Genomic DNA, 20,430 nt, shown 5'->3' on the forward strand with positions numbered 1-20,430 from the left:
GTATCAAACTTTTTAATAAGTTATTATATAAATAAATAAATATACTACGACACTACAAACATTGCCATCTGGCCCCAAAGTAAGCGTAGCTTGTGTTATGGGTACTAAGATGACTGATGATTAATTTTATGAATAATAAACATAAATACTTATAATGTACATATAAAAACTCAGACACAGAAAAACATTCATGTTCATCACACAAATATTTTCCAGTTGTGGGAATCGAAACCACTGCCTTGGACCCAGATAGCAGGGTCGCTGTCCACTGCGCCAGTCGGCCGTCAAAGTATAAAGTTACTATTTGCCTTTTATGTGTCTAAAACAACTGCTTAATCAAGATACCCTTTAAATCTTTGCTTTAATATTCTATCCATAATTCTTGATAGAGGAGTTAAAAGGCAAATTAATAAGAAGCCTGTCAATAATTTTTCTGCTTCGAACGTGGAAAAAATACTCAAGAAGCAATCGGTAAATATCGAAATGATTGAAAGCTTATCTGAATACGCTATTACTGTATTATACTCGTTTATTTTCGCCTACGTGCGTTGATGGATCGACTACTTAATGTTGGTTGACATCGTTCTAAAAACGTAATATTGTTTTGGCTGAGAGATTGATTCTTGATCGATTCCTACAGATATAACATACCACATATTATTTCACCACAACGAATAAATCTTGGATTGTACAAATAATCGTACCGTGGTTTTTTTTTTGATTGCTTTGATTTTAAAACTTATTATCCTATTCCGGTCTAAGAGGGATCCAAAAAATCGAATATCATAAAAATTGGTCCAGCCGTTCTTGAGTTATAAATTGTGTAACTAACACAGCTTTCTTTTATATATTATGTAGATATGTAACATATAAGATACAAATATCGTGTATTTCAAGTAGGGCAGACCGAATATTTTTTTTACAGTACAGATATTCTACTTGCTTCGACAGTGTGAATCAAATTCGGAATGCTTTTTTTTATAGTAGTAATTGACCGATTGACCTGATGGTAGGTGTAACACCATCGCCTATTAATAGAGTAACACTTCTCAGGGCATGCAAGGAGCACGTCACATATCACCCTGTGTCCATCAATCTGAAGCGGTGCGAAGCCTCATGTGCATGTTATTACACCGGCAACCACGTCCTTCAGACTGAAACACAGCATTGCAACAATGCTGCTTAGCGGCAGAAATAAGCATGGTGATAGTACTGACGAGCTCTGCCACAAAAAGCTCCATTACCAACGTCTAAAAATTCTATTGAGGCGGAAAAAAACTTAGCATATAACTATATTCTTCAACGTTTTGCAATATCTTTATAAAATCATGATTGTGTGAGTGATCTAGTGTTTGAGTATAGCTAAGAAATGAATAAATATATTTATTTAAATTCTTTAAATTCAGACTCATTTCAGTAAATTCATATTGCTAAATTCTTCAATTAAATCAATATTTTTTTTTTTATATTTCTTTAAAATTAGACTCATTTCAGCAAATTCAGATGACTAAATTCGTCAATTAAATCAATAGATATATTTTTAAATATCCTTTAAATTCAGACTCATTTCAGCAAGTTCAGATTCCAGCAATAGAATAGTAAAAAGAAAAAAACTATAACTGATTTCGGAATCATGTTATAAAAGCTTAACAAAACTTCACCAAGGATTAAGAGTGTAGCAAGATGACAATAAATTGACAATAAAAATTACCTTAGGCACGGGCTGTGACCGGGACACAAATGCAACTGACGTCCTCAGTTCGCAGGATCATACGCATTATCCATTTACGCAATGCGTGATATAGGGTCGTAGCACACCCGATGTTTTAAACAACGACGATCAGCGGTTGCATCTTTTGACGACTTTTTGTGTTCACTGTCTTAAAATCGTGCGGTTATGCGATTGCTTTGATACTGTATTGCGTTTGGGCGACTTGCTGCGTTTGAATATTAATGCGCTATAAAATGTTTTAGTGATTTCATCGATCCTTCATCGGCACACTAGAACGAAGCGAGGGGGAGCGAGGAATCCTTTCTAACATTATAAATGCGAATGTATGACTGTTTGTTTGCCCTACCATTACGCACTAACTAAGCAATCAATCAACTTGATTTTTTGCATATAGTTGAAAGAACGGAGAGTAATAAACATTTTATCCCAGGAAACAAACGGTTTCCCAACAAAGGGATTTGTAGAAACCGTAATAAAAGCGAACAACAAAACGCGGTCAACAGCTAGTTTATCAACAAGACTGCATCGAACTTCTCAAACGCGATCGCTGCGATTGGATGTATGTGTGCGGATTGAAGCGTTGGGACGCGGCACTGAGTTTTCGAAAAGAAACTAAAACGCTGGTCGCAGATGTCTAAAATATCGTGTGTGCTTTAGCCCTAACGAGGACGGCACACTGTTCCTTCGTTATAACCCGACAATGGTTAAGCAAGAGGAGGGCTATAATTTAAGCACTCGATATTTTATTTCATCATCATCGTTTTCAGCCTGTTAGCTGGGCTCTGGTTTACTTTCTTATATGCGGGCTATCTCAATGCGGGATTTTAAAACTGGTCAGTTCCAAATTTCTAAACACCTAACTTCAAATAGCACTAGGGCCCAAACCGCATATCGAGCCACGGACCTTCATTGCCTCCTCTAAGACTTGTACATAAACACTTCACTAACGAGGTAGATACGATTTATTTACACTTAGCTGCCTCCGAAGTAGCGAGGGACATTTCCTGTGTTAGTTTCAACCTGGAGACGGATCGAAGCTACTATAGCCGGGAAAGATATATTTTCATCGGGCTTCATCGGAAATCTGAAATACTTTATAAAATCTGCTGTGTAACGGATACGCAAATAAAACAATATTGGTACAAGAAAATATTTTTATACTTTTCAAAAAAATGGCGGGCTTTGGCTAGCTTGACGTACCAAACCATAATGGCGGCATTTTTGGCATGGCGGTGAGGTACGACAACATGGCGGCTTGGCTTTGACAAATTGTCTATCTATAATCTGTGGTCGGTGCACTGGCTGACGTCTTATTCGTTACAGCTGCTTAAAAATATACAATGTGTAAATGAAAACCGAAATATTACTTCACAGGCTTTAGAGGCATATTATGTATTGTCTCTGAGATAAGACATCTATGCAACCGAAAACCTAATATTTTTTGAGTAATCCACTTCCATAGTTTTTACTGAAAGAAATTAGATTCAGCCCTATCACATGCAAAATTTATTATTAGGTACACGGCGCGTATCGAAGGTATTATGCGCGTGTCGGTGTTTTATCTTCAATAGGGTTGTCATTAGTAAACACTTCGAATGTTTTGAATTCGTTTGTACGGAAAAATAAATATGCTTCTTTTGGTTTAATTTTAGTATTTAATTTAGATTAGTATATCATTTCAAGGTACTTATGAATATACGTGGTATAACTTTTGACGAATCGAGCGAATCGTTACTGTTAGTTAAAGAATGACAAAACCCTCCATAACTATTTCAGAGTTATGCTACGTTTACTTACTAGCATTTATTATTTTTCTTTTTTTTTTTAAATTATTAACAATGCTTAAGAATAAATTAAAAACACTATTAAAAATTTATAAAAAAAAAACTTCCACTCTCCGCTTGCGGGGCTTTTGAATGCCCAAGCAACCGGTGGTCGTATCTATAGTAAGGCATCTCAAAATCGATAAGGCCAAACCGAAGAGCAAGTTGTTGATGAACTATCCTACTAGGCTACTTGATTATGTCTGTGCAAGTATTCGCCGTTAGCAAGATGAGAACACCCGGAAACTATATGCCTGAGGGACTCCCCAGGACATATTATTTTATTATTATACATGCTACGTTTATTATTATGCATGATTATTAATAAAGCTTTATCAAAAAATTCAAATAGTGACAAAGATTAAGCAAGAGTATCCTGTGCCAGTAAATACGAATTTAAATAAATAAAAAATGGGTCCGCAAAATTTGTCAAGCTCTGTAATAGTTGTGCGTTTAGCATTGTTTCAACTCTCAAGCACATTTACATTTTCATTATTGTCGTAAATTACAAGGGCTTTGTAAAAACGTAGGACCCTTTTTAGAGTGAGGTTTTGTGTTTGAAGTGGTAAGGTTTGAAAACATTAATTTAAGTGTGAAACGTTTTTGTTTGTTTTAATTTTACTTTATGGACTAGCAAATACTTTCTATTTTGGCTAATTCTTTGAAAAAATATAATTTTAACTAAGGTTTTTATTCAATGCGCTTGTGGTTTTTAAGTCGTAAATAATTGTAATTTGGTACGCGTTAATTGTTTTTTGTGACCTCAAATTCCTCTGCAGAGAACTTTCTGCTGTCCCACTTTGCTGAAGAGCTTAATCCTACTTAATATTATAAATTTCAAAGTGTGGATGTTTGTTACTCAATCACGCAAATACGGCTAAACGGATTTGGATGAAATTTGACATGGAAAAGAACATAGGCTACCTTTTATCCCGATTTCTAAAGAAGTTCCTGAGGGAAAATTTAAAATTGTTTACGAACTAAGCCACAAAAGTACATGTACTTCCTATACCGATCTCTCAAATAGTTCCAGTAGTAGGATTAAAAATTGTTAACAAGCGAAGCTTTAGACCCAATTCTGACGTCCAGGAAGTAGTTAATATATAAGGTTTTAATAATAAATTAGTTATTAGTTTCTTCCTCGTTTCCTTTAGAAATACTTTCAGCTGCCGGTTACGTAACTTATGAGTGTATTGTAGTTTGAAGATACATCCTAAACGGATGGAGAAATTTTAATAAATGAAGTTTCGTTCGATTCAATAGAATTTTTATCCTGTCGCTGCGAACGTAAGTAATAGCACTTCTAAAGCTTCTAAACAAAATGAATACAACGTCTACGTGTTGCCATAGAAACAATACAGCGGAACGAGTCTCCTAACACCGTTTAAAAAACTACGGTCTTTACGCTCAAATCGCCCCCATAAATGATCCGGAGTCCAGGGGGTTAGCACACTAACGTGAACGATATTTTTGTCTCAAACGTTCTTTAGAGACTACTGTGCATTTTATTGGTAAGGGAAATATATTGGAAAATAGAATTCTCATTGAAAGTTCTTTGAGAAAGAGTGACGTTATGTTTCCAATTGTTAAACATCACGGCTGTATCGTGAAACTAAATTTGAATGTAGTTGAATACAAAACAAGCTATCCCAAATTCTAATCAATCTTATCTAAAACTTTAGGTGAAAAATAATAGAAAAGATTTTATTTTTTTTTTATTTCAGTACAAGTTAGCCCTTTACTGCACTCTCACCAGAACGGCTAGCATGGGCAGGAGACAATTATATCCCCGGGGAAAGGATAAAAATTTTCTTCTCCCACAGCTTTGTCAACTATCAGAGCACTGACGCACAAGTGGAAATAATATCCAAATAATATATGTGTAACAATAAACGGGGGTAAACTTCTCCCATTTCATGTTCCCGTGCTTTAGCAGGTGGACACGTTAATTATATCCCCTGTCAGGGGATATAATCGGGGGATATAATTTTTATCTCCTGCCCATGCTAGCCCTGCTGGTGGTAGGTGATGATGCAGTCTAAGATGGTAGCGGGTTTACCTATTAGGGAGTTATCTAATCGGTTTCTACGCGACATCGCACCAGAACAAATCACTTAGCGGCACGTCTCTGAAGGTAGGGTGGTCACTTGCCACGGCCAAATCATCTTATTAGTAATTATAAATTTCTAAATTGCCCCTGCCGGAAATCGAACACAGGACTTATTATAAAATTCACGACATTCACCGTTGCGCCAGGGAGGTCGCCAAAAAAATGTTTTTGATTGTCTTAAGTTTAGTTTTGTTTTGGTTGTAATAGTTTCTTTTTTCTTATTGTTTATTCATATTTCTTATTGTTATTGTTTCCGTTTTTTGGAAACGGATTGTGGTTTTCAAGGGAATCAATGTCTTAATTTACTAATAATGACTCTACTAACTGTAAGTACTCTTCTCTAGGTCTGTAGGTCTCGTGCATTAATAAACAGAAATAAAGCTAAGAACGGGTACTAAAGTTTAGTCTTAAGTATAGACTCACCGATTATTGAGATTCTGTTCTTAGCTTGATGTCGTTTTATTCATAGGGGTGTCTATGTCTTGATCAGATTTTATGAGGGCATCGTACCGGATTACAAAATTCCTTGATAGAATTTTTAGCTTCTTGGACGTTAGCACGCTACAGCCAAAGACTTTAAGCCAGACAATAAGGAATTATTTATTCTCAAAAATAAATAAATAAATAATACTACGACAATACACACATCGCAATCTAGCCCCAAAGTAAGCGTAGCTTGTGTTATGGGTACTAAGATAACGGATGAATATTTTTATAAATAATATACATAAAATACTTATAATATACAGATAAACACCCAGACACTGAAAAACTTTCATGTTCATCACACAAACACTTTCCAGTCGTGGGAATCGAACCCACGGCCTTTGACTCAGAAAGCAGGGTCGCTACAAACTGCGCCAATGGGCCGTCGAAAAAAATCTACTCTCGCTGGGTATGGAATCTTTGTACTCGAACTTATAAGGCCATGGGTGCTGCGATGCGTACTGTTGCGTCAATAGGTAACTTCTACAGGCTAGACTCTATTGCATAAAAATTATTACTGAATGCCTAAGTATGCAGAAAATATGTTCATCTCTAGCTCTGTGCTAAAAAACTAACTAAGCAACGAGAACTGTGCATTTTGCATGGTTAAATGAATATTTTAATCAATTTCTGTACTTTCATCCAGATCCGTTAAGCCTTTCTGGTATGATTGAGAAAAAAATATCCACCAATCCAAACTTTCGTATTCGTAACAGTAGTATAGAAGCATCATCATCATCGTCATATCAACCAATTAATGTCCCACTACAGAACACGGGACTCCTCCCACATTGTAAAGGGGCTAAGGTTGTAGTCCACCGCGCTAGCCCAGTGCGGATTAGAGGACTCCACACACTTTTGAGAACATTATGCAGAGCAAAGCATGCAGGTTTCCTTACGATGTTTTCCTTCACCGTTAAAGCAAGTCATACTATTTTAATTATTTAAAACGCACATAACTTAAAAGTTAGAGGTGCATGTCGGGATTCGAACTCGGCCCATTGAAAGTAAAGTCGAAATCCTACCCACTACGCTATCACTGATATAAAAGTATAGATGAACGATATTCAAGAAAAAGGTATAATACAAGTGTAGAAGGTACAAATACTGGCTCGGCGATTATTTGTTCAAGGTACTCTCAATTGTATTCAGTTCAGTACTCAGTTAAGTACTGTACCCAGTGGGCCATTGCCCGACCATCAACTCTGTTATCAATAGATCTGCAATCGCTATTACTGCCGTCACGTCAAATAAAGGTGTCTTCACACTATGCCTTGCTATTTATGTTTGTTTATGATCACGGAATAACACGTATTGATTCAAACCACTTTTCAGAATACTCCCTAATATAGTGGTGACAGAAACACAGTTTTACGTTTCTGACTTTACGGTTAAAATTTGCAAAATTTTGTTTTGGATCAAATAGAATTAATTGATATTAGGATGATTCTGGTCCCCATGTGTGAGTGATACTCCAGAGCTCTGTTTACTTGTAGGAGCCCTTCTATAGTAAGTGGAGAGTGAAAAGTATAGCTTAACTTTGTTGAGCATCGACTTTTTGGGAACTCTTACTTTGTAAGGATCTGATGGAAATCTTCGTAGGTGGATAATTTAACTTCAAAGGACAACAGCAAACATGTTAAAAAAGTATATTATGCAATACAGATAGCGATATTATGACTTAACAATTATTCATTGTAAAGTCAACATCTCCTGAGGATGCTCCGGTTTCGGAGCGAAACGTGCGTAGAGGGTATATTGCCGAAGATCTGTTTGGTGTGGAGTATAAGGATTGAAGAAATTATAAATTACACCACACAGATTCTCCTGCTTTTCGCGGAGTATAGCAAATTAAGTTTAATTTTGATAAAATACAGATAGCATATAAATATTCCGTTAAGAGTTCGAGAAATAAAAGAGAAAAGGCGATTGAGGTTGTACTTGGCGGTACTTGTAAAAGAATTGCTCTTGCAACGCGTGTGGTGGCGACATAATGGCACGTTTCCTCTGACTGACGACCGGACGATCATACCGAGTCAACAAGTTACAGGCGAATTGGTGAACCATTTTCTAGAACATTAAATATTTTTGTCCACTATCTTACCTGGTGGTATGTGACGATGTACTCTAAGGTGGTAACGGCCTCACCGGTTTTGTGTATACTAGTTATATTAAACCCATAACCCGTATCGGTTTCTAAGCAGTATCGTAGTGGAACGCTCAAGCGGTTGGCTTTAGATATATCTTTTGGTAGGGTGGTAAAAATCTATGGCCGAAGCCACCGGATCAGACTAGGTACAATTTAGAAATTATCAATTTCCAAATTCCCTCTTTAGGGCATCGATAAAACATCTGCGCTCACCACTGCGTAAGAGAGTTCAACAGAAAAAGCAATGCCATTTTTCTAGCGTTATCTGTGGTCCTGATAGTTCTTGATGAAAATATATGTGACAAAATTAAATCACACATAATGGCTATTGTAACGCGTGTGTTGGTGCAACGATGTCGTGTATCCGCTGACTTGAAAAGTCCACAAGTAACAGATGAAAAGCTATACAACGTCTTACCCATATTTCTATTTATTTTTATAATATTTAACGCAGTTGCAAACTATAGCTTAGGATTTGATGAGTTGCAACCAAACTATAGGATTTGTACTATAGGATTGTACACTACAGATAAATAATAATAAATAAATAATAATGTGGAGTCGACAGTTATTGTTCCGATCGTCGTTTCAGTCAATGGTCTTCTCGCGAAAAGCTTCGTCCAACATCTTAAGAAGCTTTCGCTTGGTTGCTGGATCAAGGTTCGGTTACAGAAGGCATTAGTCCTTGAAACGGCGCGTATTGTGAGGAGGTTCCTCACTTTGGAGGCCTGACCGCCGGTTACTTGGGCATTCAAAAGCCCCGCAAACGGAGGGTAGTTTTTTTTTCTTATAAATTTTTAATAGTGTTTTTTTGTTTTTGTAAGCATTGTTAACAATTTAAAAAAATGAAAATCAATAAATGATAAAATAAAAAATAAATAATAATATATATATTACAACAATAGACACATCGCCATATAGCCCCAAAGTAACCATAGCCTATGTGGGAACTTAAATAATTAATGTCAATTTATCAATAATGAACATAAATACTTATCTTAATATATATAAATCTCCTGTCACGATGTTTGTCCGCGATGGACTCCTAAACTACTTAACCGATTTTAAATTAAATTGGCACACCGTGAGCAGTCTGGTCCAACTTAAGAGATAGGATAGCTTAGATCTTTAATTATAGTTGCAATTTTATTCTATTGCAAATTATTTGTCTATAATTAATTGACAGTCACATGACAGTCATACTACTATACTCATTTAAGGCTTAGCGATACTGAATACTTTAAAAACAAAATCAAACGCAGACGAAGTCGCGGGCCACAGCTAGTAATATATAGATAAACACCCAGACTATGTAAAATATTTAAGTTCGCTTCTTGCTGTCACACAAACATTTTCGAGTAAGAAGCGAAACTTTATTATTGGATACATTATAGTGAAATGAGAGATAAAAAGAAAGCTACACTTTTTTCGTCTCTCTACGTTATATCATACTTCTCTTGAAATGTGCTTAAATGTATCTTAGAAATTTTCCTCTCAATTTTCTGCGAGAAAATTATCGTATCGCTGCCTTAGAAGTTTCATTTCAGGAACTACGAGAATCGAATTGAGAATTTCTGAGTACGGCTAAAATCAAAAGGCGATTTAGGCCGTACTCAAAGGTACTTTTATAAGAATTGCTATTGCAACGCGTGTGGTGGTGACATAATGGCGCGTTTCCTCTGACTGACGACCGGACGCCGCTCATACCGAGTCGACAAGTTATAGGCGAATGGGAATACAATTTTCTCGAATGTCGAATAAAATGCAATGGAAGCTGCAACAAGGAATATTTTGAGGGCGTCCGGATATTATATCGTAGATGTTTGGGGCCGTTTGGAAATAATATCGTAGATGTTTGTGGTCGTTACGTACGACGGAGTTGTTTCATTGATACCAATTTCTAAATGGTGTTCTATATTAGTCTCGGTCTAAAAATTATTGCGTGTTAAACTATAGACGTTAGAATTTGATTTTAAGACTTGAAACATAGAAAATATTTTGGTGGTTGAGAGTATGTAAAAGGTTATGGAAGAAAAGCACTGATAAAATTTAATTGGTTCGCGTTAATTGGTATATTCTTTGGAAGGGTTTCTTGACAGAGATTTCTTTGGTGAATAATAATAAATAATTATACTATGACAATACACACATTACCATGTATCCCCAAAGTAAGCGTAGCTTGTGTGATGGGTACTAAGGTGACGGCTGATAATTTTTATGGAAAATATACATAAATACTTATAATACACACATTAACACCCAGACACTGAAATACATTCAACTTCACTCAAACATCGTCCAGTTGCGGGAATCGAACCCACGTCTTTGGAATCAGAAAGCAGGGTCACTGCCCACTGCGCCAATCGGCCGATAAATATATATACAAATAAATAAATAATATCGGTATATATTTGCTAGGTCTCCATATTTAAATTGTAACTCACAACTCATTTTTTAAACGCTAAACGCTAAACGCTAAGATGCCTATTATCTTTAGATATGAAAGAATTCGTATTATAGATGGAGAACAAATGCTGAAGATAGTATTTAATTCCATTTATAAATAAATATAATTCCAATTAGAAAACACATAATAATTACAAAATAACATTAATATTTATAAAAAATATAAGCGGTCTAACTGTTCATGGTAATGGGCATGGTACCCAAAATGCTGGCGCGATTGCCCCTTTGAATTGCTAGACTTTGCCGTTGGACTGGAGGCTGAAGAGGTAATATCAGTAGTAAAGCTTTTTATGACAGAGTTTGTGCGGGGAAGTACTTCGGCCATGCTTATTTCTGACGCCATTGATGCAGTGCTTTGTTCTGGTCTGAAATGCGTGGTTGCCCTGCGAGGTGTTGATCTATTGGATAGAAGCAGGCGTTTATTTGCGGAAATCCATAATATATTATCTTATCTTATATCTTTAAACGAGCAATTCTAGTATATATATAATTGGAACCTCGGAATCGGCTCCAACGATTTTCAAGAAATTTAGTATACAGGGGGTTCGGGGGCGATAAATCGATCTAGCTAGGATTCTTTTTTAGAAAATGAAATTTTATTCGTGTTTTCCGGTAATAACCGATTTAGTGCAGACGAAGTTGCACGGGTAAGCTAGTGAAAATTAAGCTTAATTTGCTATACTCCTCAAAGAGCAGGAGAATCTGTATGGTGTATTGACTTAACAATTATTCATTGTATAGTCAACATCTCCTGAGGATGCTCCGAAACGTGCGTAGAGGGTACATTGCCGAGGATCTGTTTGGTGTGAAGTATACGGATTGAAGAAATTATAAATAACACCATGCAGATGCTCCTGCTTTTCGCGGAGTATAGCAAATTAAGCTAATTTTTACAAGGTGTTGATCTGTTTTTAGGCAATGGTTTTCCACTTACCAGCCCAGGCAATCCGCTTCGTTCTAATTATTACTATGGAAAAAAAATCAAATAGTCAGCATGTACGAATAAGCTATTGTTCTTTGTTTCACAGAATGTGGCTTATGGGCGCGGTATCAATACTGTGCGTTATAACGAGCGCATTATCCGAGTGGAATTGTCCGGAGCTGAGCTCGCGACCCTCGGCCGAGTGCTCCTGTGACCTGCCGCACACGCTTCGCTGCGCTGGCGACCATACTGCTCTACAAGTAAGTTTATTATTTATTACTTGTAGCATTTATCAATAGCCTATTACATTCCACTGCTGGACCAAAGGAAAGGTTTGCCCTAATCACCAGCTGCGTTGACGGGTTGGTGCTCCAAGTAGATGGTAGTAGTACGATCGAGGATGCTGCTACCCATTCTCAATTAGGTAGTTATCCTTTTTTAGAGTGGGCATGCTAACATTCCAACTAAATTACTACATATTTGATAGATCAACGGACATAGGTATCAAAGTATAATTAGAAAGAATTCGCTATAACCTATAACAGTCCACCGCTAAACTACAGGCCTTTCCCAATGTAAAGGTTTGCCCGTAACCACAACCACATCGAGACGGGTTGGTGATCGCAAGAGTTGTTTGTAGTAACACAGAGGATGCTGCTACTCAATATATATTTTTTTTAACTATAAAAGACAAGTGCTTGACCGCAATCTCACCCGATGGAAAGTGTAGATGTAGCCTAAGATGGGACGCGCTTATCTAGAAGATGCCTATTTACTCTTGTTTTAAATACCAGGTTAAAAGAATTAGAAAACACAGAACTCGGAACCCCAGCCATGCATATAAGACAAGAAGATGCAAATCGCTTCGTGCGAGTTTGTGGGATATTAACAACATAGGGGTGAAAACCCGCCCGGTGCCTTGCAGTGCGATGGTAGAATGGTGAGGAGTGGACGAGATTGAATAGATCCTGAGCACACTCTCCAAAAGTATATCATATAGAACACCGACAGACTGACTACCTTACGGCGATCTCCATTATATTCTGATGTGGTGGTGGCAACTGTAATCTGACAAGGCATATTAGTCATTTTTTAGCAATATACGCAATAAAACCAGAATTTTGAAGCCCGGAGAAACGGGTTTAATACGTGCAAACCAGTGACAATTAATCTAAACTGTGGAATGGATCCGGATCCTTTCCTTCAGAACATCTACAACGTGTTCCGAACTCAAAACAGTACTTTTGTAAGGATTGGATACTAACACCTCAAAATAAGATGGCGGATGGTTGATTAATGCAACATATTTTAATAAATCAGTTGATGCATGGGCCCTCTAAATTTAACAACGTTGGTGTAGGCAAGGGGGCTGTACCAGCTGAGCGTAAAAGGGGCGTGAAGTATCAAATTCAACCATGAAACATGCTCGGCTGATAATGCAAGACGAATATATTCTCCCTATAGGATGCCCAGGGACATTAGACTGTAGCATTGCCAATAGCCAGTATGCTGCAAAAACCTGTCCTGAGGTTTAATAACTTTGTTGTTGTACTTTGTTTGACATTGACAGACCTTAATTAAAAACATCACAAGCTTTGAGCTGCTACGAGGAGAGTTGCAAACCATATATGATATTGCTTGAAATAGCATCAAGGACGGTGCAACCACTAACCTAACCTAACTCAACCAGAGTTAGGCATAATTAAAACAAACGGACATACTTTCCCTTTTATAATATTAGTATGAATTTTCCAAAGCCAAACTTCTGTAGTTTAGTTCAATGTTGTTCAGATAAACACAGCCGCTAGGCGTGTTATGAGAGGTGCTAACTGAAAATGGACCTTTGCATTTTTAGGATGGTAAAAATTGCAAGCAGAAAATGTGGGCTGAACGAATTCTATGTCAATATAAAACTTTGAAAACTGTGTCTAGTGAAAGTGGGTGAGTAGTTATTTTAGTTTTCTGCGTTTAACGCATAGTTGACTCTTTTGTTTTTCAAGTTAGATAAAGTGGCTTTGCTGTGACGGTGAAACGACCTTTTTTATTGCTCTGTTTGCGCTGACCACTAAACATATATTACACCTGTACGGCAAGTATATATAAGCCGTATTTTGACGACCTTCCTGGCGCAACGCAGAGCGCTGTGAATTTCAGCAGGAGGTCACAGGTACGATTCCCGGGCGAAGCTATTTAGGAATTTATAATTTCTTAATTTTCTCTGGTCTAGTCTGGTTTTGGCTGTGGCTAGTTACCACCGTAGCGACAAAGACGTGCCGCTAAGAGATTTAGATTTTAGTGTTTAATTGATTATTTTATATTACTATAGATATTTTAATTTGTTGAAAATAACAAAATACGTATCATATATCATCATTATCATAATTGACATTTAGACCATTACCGGGCACAAGTATTTATTTATAGGATAGAGGGTTTAGACGATGTTGCTCAAATTTGGGTACGAGGGCTTTTTTTTATTTACAATACATTATTGTAATCGAGGCAGACGGCTAGATGTGCTCTCTGAGCCAAGGGATGGGGTAGACACGTACAATTTTGTAATTCCTGGGCTGTTATTTTTGAAGTAAAACTTCTTTAGGCGCGACTAGGGAGTAACTCAGATTTTATTCTGACGGAACTAAAGCTTACGTCAGACTAATGTGTAGTTTCCGCTATTTAAAATTAATAATTTGGATTGGTCGTAAATATATGTCATTTACTCCACGCTTCTTGACTTATACGCCAGCTAGTGGCAAATATCATAATCATTTAGGATTATATTTATTTCCATAAAGAATAAAATTCAACAGTTTTTTTAAAAAAATATCTCTAAATACTTTAGTAATAATTATTAATAAATTTTCTGACCACTGCGACATTCTATAATATTCAATGACGAGGTTATATTGGCATGTGCCTGATTTAACCTTCATTTTTCTACTCTTAACTATTCTATTTAACAAATGAAAATATTTATAAAATGTGAAAGTGATATTAATGAACTTTAAATAGAACACAAAATGAAATAGTGAATATAACATGAAATGGCAGAGTCCCAGGAACATTTTACTGTTTCATAAATAATAAAAAAGTTTTACTTCAATTGCGCGTAAAGATTACACGCAAAAACCTTTTTGTTTAAACTACATAAGCTAAGTACTTATATTTAGATACTGGTTTTTTCTGTTTGAGTCACCCCGGATATTTAACCCACGCAAAACAATTTGTAAAAGCCTCTCTAAATAGAAGTGTTGGTACAGAAGACGCTGGTATCCATTCTCCGTTCCCATATTCATAGTTATTCTATTCCCATAGTCTCCTCGTGCGACACACGCGGGAAAAGGAGGCATGCTGAAAACTATATTCTGATCTGCGGTCACCGCACTGCATAAAACACTGCCCTGTGTCATATAATAAAAGTTAAAAATAATTACTATTATTATATTATATTAATTACTATTGAAGACAAATAGATACGACTCTCCAATTTACAAGCTTTTTATTAAACTGCGTGTGCCTGGAGGCAGAAATTCTAATTTGTATTTATTTCGTATATTGAATATTAATATATCATGTAAGTTTTTTAATTTAGTTTTTGATTATTACTGTTTTTAATTGTTTATTTTATAACCAAATAAAGGGTCATTATTATTATAATCTATCATTTATTTTATATACCTTTTTTTAAATTATCAACAGTGAAATTATAAAAGAGAAATAAAAAACTTTATTAAATATTTATATATAACACTCCTCCGCTCCTTTTGAGTGCCCAAGCAACCGGCTGTCAGGGCTTCAGAGTGAGGAACCTCCTCACAACACGCGCCGATTTAAGGACTACTGCCTTCTGTATCCGACCCTTAATCTAACAACCAAGCGAAAGCTTCTTAAAATGTTGGTGAAGAGAGAAGACCATTGACTGAAACGACAAACGGAACAATAATGTGATTTTTTTTATGTATCTCTAACGAATTACATGAGTTTTATGCATGTTTCGCGGTTAATTAAATAATAAATAAACACACTACGACAAACACACACATCGGCACCTAGCCTTTGGGGCTAGGTGCCGATGTGTGTGTAACTAAGCATTACTTGTGTTATGGATACTAAAATCAGGGCGCTGCCCACTGCGCCAATTGGCCGTCAATTGGTAGAGGATCAAGATAACCTGTTGTACATTGTTATTTCTTGTGCAATAAAGTTTTATAAGAAAAAACATTGCGAATGTCCATGATTTTCAAAAAACAATTTCTATCGTTCACGTGTTTTCTATTGAAGCGGAATTTCTACTGCTCAGAACAGAAATTCGCCCCTTTCTCGCCTCGGTGAATCATGTACGATTTCAACAGACTGTTCCGACCGAATCTAACGTTGTTATGAAAAATGGTAACGAGAAACAGATGAAATCCTTTGTCAATTATTTATCAGTCAAAATTCCGGATACAAACACCTTTTGTTTCAAGGACTGGAGTAAAACCATACCACTCTATCTTATTTTCAAAAACATACAAACAGTATGTAGATTGTGAATATTCCGAATGTGTTTCTATTGAAGCATTCGAAATTCAAAATATTGTGAAAATCTAAAGCTGTCTACGAATAGGGTAGCATTGTTCGAGAAAGCTTCTTCAAAAACTGTTAAACTCAAATTGTTTTCCAATGAGAGCATAAAATACTCTATACACGTTTTAAAGACATCCATTCTCTCATAGCTGTATTGCTTCTATAATCTTGTAGTGAAGAAATACGTACTAAGACAAATCTTTTTTCGGTTATAAGTAAGTATGACTGATCTGCAATGAAGGCGAAATGGCTTGAAATGGCGACCTAAGGCCCAGTGGGTAGAGACCCTGCTTTTTGAGTTCGAGGCTGTCGTTTCAATTCGCACAACTGAAAATGTTTGTGTGATGAACATTAATGCTTTTCAGTGTCTTGGTTTTTTTCTGTATATTTAAAGTATTTATGTATATTATTCAGAAGCATTCATCAGTTGTCTTACAAGTACCCATAACACAAGCTACGCTTACTTTGAGTCTGTAATATGTTTATTTATTTATTTTTGTGTAGGGGTAACTGTATTCGCTACCGAAGCCAATACTTATGTACCGCTGCCTCAGAGACGTCTACAAATATTATTTTCTTATGCAAACATTTTATTACACATTACAAAAAAGGTAAAAGAAACAGAACTCTTTATTAAATATTAAGGCGTAGGTACTAAAAAAAGTTGTTATAGCTAAAGTGTTATCACTTCCGACAAACTGAAGGTTTAAAAAAGGAAAGTTGGGTAATTTTAGGATGCAATAAACCAAACCTAATTTATGATAACTTTACAAATGTATTAATTTATAGGCACAAATCAATATAATTAACACATTTACACATAACTAAATGAGCATAATATATTCACATCAACAATTCACAAATGTAAATAAGTGTCACTATACCTAATTAAGTCTATTAAATATCCTACCAATTCTAATTAAGTATATAAAATATCAAATCTAATTTAGTATCACCTTCCTCGTCTGATCAACCTATTAACAGCCCACTAAAGGACACGGGTCTTCTCGCAGAATGAGAAGGGTTTATAAAAAAAAATCAATAAAAACGCACATAACTCCAAATTAAAAATTCGTACTGGGGATCGAACTCGTTCCTCCCGAAAGGTAGACCGAAGCTCTTACCTCAATTTTAATAGAGGTTGGCACTATAGACACTTAGCTTAGATACCGGTGAAAAAAAAAAAAGTAAATATAATTAATGTGTAAAGGCTATTATTTTTGTGAACACTGAAAAAATAGTCTACATAAAAGTTACATTCTACATAAAACGTTCATTTAGAATTTCATTTAGTTAGAGTATATATTTTTATTAAATATTGTATTTTGTTAGCGAAAGCAGAGCGAAAGATAATTAAAGAAAAAAAGAAGATAGAACGTAACAATGGCTCAAAATTTGGAACGAATTGAAAACGAACTTGCAAAGATGAACACGGTTAATGAGGATAATTTTCTTCATACATTTTTTGCATTTTCTTTTTACATTAATAATTTATTATTAGGGATTTTTAACATAAATATTCAAATTGTATAATAGGTGTGTTTATTATATACAAGCTACGCCCCGCGTTTTCTCCCACGGGGACGGATCTCAGAGAAATAGTCTTTGTTAATAATTAGTCTTCTTTTCTGTTAAAAAGAGCAACTGCTGAGTTTTTTGCCAGCTTCTTCTCGGTAGAATCTGCCTTCCGAACTGCTGGTAGAGTCACTCCAAACAGGCAGACTTGACCTCTCAAAAGTGCTAAGTGTTATATGGTAAGGGTAATTTCGAATGAGAACTTGTAAAATAAGAGGCATTTTCAATAATTTTTTGCGATTTTTACCCGTTTCTCAAAAATAACAAATTACATCGTTTACATCCCTCGTGTTTCGAATCCCACCAAGCACCTGTTACTTTTTTATATTATATTGTGCTATTATGAAAATTAAGCTTAATTTCCTATACTCCGCGCAGCGCGCTAGCAGGAGAATCTGTATTTAATTTATAATTTCTACAATCCTCCACACCAAACAGATCTTCGGCAATGTACCTCTACGCACGTTTCGCTCCGAAACCGGAGCATCCTCAGAAGATGTTGACTTTACAATGAATAGTTGTTAACAATTTCTGTTGATAAAGATCTGTTTGGTGTGGAGTATAAGGATTGAAGAAATTATAAATGACACCATAAAGATTCTCCTGCTTTTCGCGGAATATAGCAAATTAAGCTAATTTTCAAAATATATCATGGATTTCCCCAAAATAACGCCTGCTTCTTTCCAATATTCTATTGTGCGGTTTTTCAAGCAATCAGAATAAGCTAATATTTTGATCCGAATTCGCACTGGGCTACCGTGGTGGCCTACGGCCGTATACCCTTCTCATTGTGGGAGGAGACCCGTGCCCTGTAATGGGCCAGTAAGGGGTTGATATGATTCATTAGCAGGCAAATAAATAATAATTATTTCATCAAAATATTATTATGGTACATTTAATGCAACTTCAAAGTTACATCGTTCGTTTAAACAAGATAGTGGGCTAACTACTAAAGCTGTATTACTTTAAAATGACAGTTTTGTATGACATGCCTTAGCTTCTCTACAATAATAGTATAGAAGCTAGCAACGTTTTCGAGAAAGAATTTTAGGTCAGCTGATTTTGTGATATGTCCTTCTTGCACTGTCGGTTAGAGTCTGCGCTATCAGGCTGGCGGTAGCGGTTGCGTTCAGTAGTGCGCATCCTACCTATCCAGGTAATAATCCTGGATTTAAAAAACACATTAGAAGGCGTAATTTTCAATTTTTTGTTTTTAAATAAGTCTACCTGACATACTTTTTTTATTGCCAGACATTTTTGACAATGCTAACTATGTGACATACGCGATTTTTTATTTTTTTTTTATAAAAATTTCAAAGTATTTTATATTGTCTGTAATTTTAATTTTATGTTATTTTATGATAAGAAAAACTTAAAATAAATTTGCCAGACATTACTAAATATCTAGTAATTTGTACTGTTACCAAATATCTTTTGTTACGTCATTCTACATAACAACAATAACATATTAAATTTGCCCGGAGCTGTACGAACGACCGGGCTATTGTTATGCGTATAAAACTTTATTTACCAAAAATTATCTTAACAAAAGGAGAACTAATGTAAAAAGTTTGGAATATACTTCTCTTTTTAAACAAACTTTTCGAATCCGACTGATTATAACAATATATCTTAATCTATGAGCTTTATCAAGCTTCAATTATAAACTTGATTTTCAGATTTACCAGACTCCATCAAGCTTCCGGTTTCTAAATATTTTTTATTTGTCATCAGATAATTGGTCGTCACCTACGGGAGCAGAGAGCGAGAAACAAAAACACAGCGGTATCCCTTCTGGACGTTGCTCTACGGGGTGTGACGTCATTACCATCTGCATCAGTAGCCGAACTAGCTGGCATCGGTTTACATGGACTGGTGATATCATCGGGAGATATAAAGAGAGTTCAGCAAGGAGCATTCAATAGCATAACCGCTACTTTACTTGCCCTAGGTAAGGATGAGTCGCTTAAAACTTGACTAATTAAACACGCCACAGACAGGAGGCAATTTCTATATAAATTAAACGAGTTTTTTTAACTCATTCTTATACATGTGTATAGTTATACAACGTGTAACAAAATTACGAAATAAAAGTAAATTATACGTAAGTATATTTCATAAGGAGCCACCCTGTAAAAATATTTTATCGAAAAAAGCATTTTTATTTTTCCATACATACGAATTCAAAACTAAAGAAATATACTACGACAATACACACATCGCCATCTAGCCCCAAAGTAAGCGTAGCTTGTATTATGGGGTGATGACTGATCAATATTTTTGTACATTTTACATATAAACACCCGGACACTGACAAACATTCATGTTCGTCACACAATCATTTTCTAGTTGTTGGAATCGAACCCACGGCCTTGGATTCAGAAAGCAAGCAGGGAATGTCTAACAATTGCTTGTATTAGCTTTGGGATGCTTAGTATTACACGACACTTTATAACAGATAGTTTCTTTAACACGCTTGTAATGTGTTATTCAAAAAAAATATTCAAGGGGTGATAAATACATTATTTAAAATCTGGAAACTCATTAGTTTCTCCTTTAATATGGTTAGTCTTGGACTTTCAGCTTGGTTGGCTGCTATTG

General features: G+C 35.8%; 1 protein-coding gene across 1 annotated transcript in view; it reads left to right on the forward strand.

The window, feature by feature from the left end:
• LOC120623328 overlaps window positions 1–20,430 on the forward strand; it is a 141,039-nt gene that overhangs the window by 88,009 nt on the left and 32,600 nt on the right. Inside the window, exons 2-3 of the mRNA XM_039889297.1 lie at window positions 11,795–11,948; window positions 19,564–19,780. Coding sequence (XP_039745231.1) covers window positions 11,796–11,948; window positions 19,564–19,780 — 370 coding nt within the window. The 5' untranslated portion in view covers window position 11,795. The remainder of the gene's footprint in view (window positions 1–11,794; window positions 11,949–19,563; window positions 19,781–20,430) is intronic.

This window comes from Pararge aegeria, chromosome 1 (genome assembly GCF_905163445.1).
Source record: "Pararge aegeria chromosome 1, ilParAegt1.1, whole genome shotgun sequence".
Lineage (NCBI taxonomy): Eukaryota > Metazoa > Arthropoda > Insecta > Lepidoptera > Nymphalidae > Pararge > Pararge aegeria.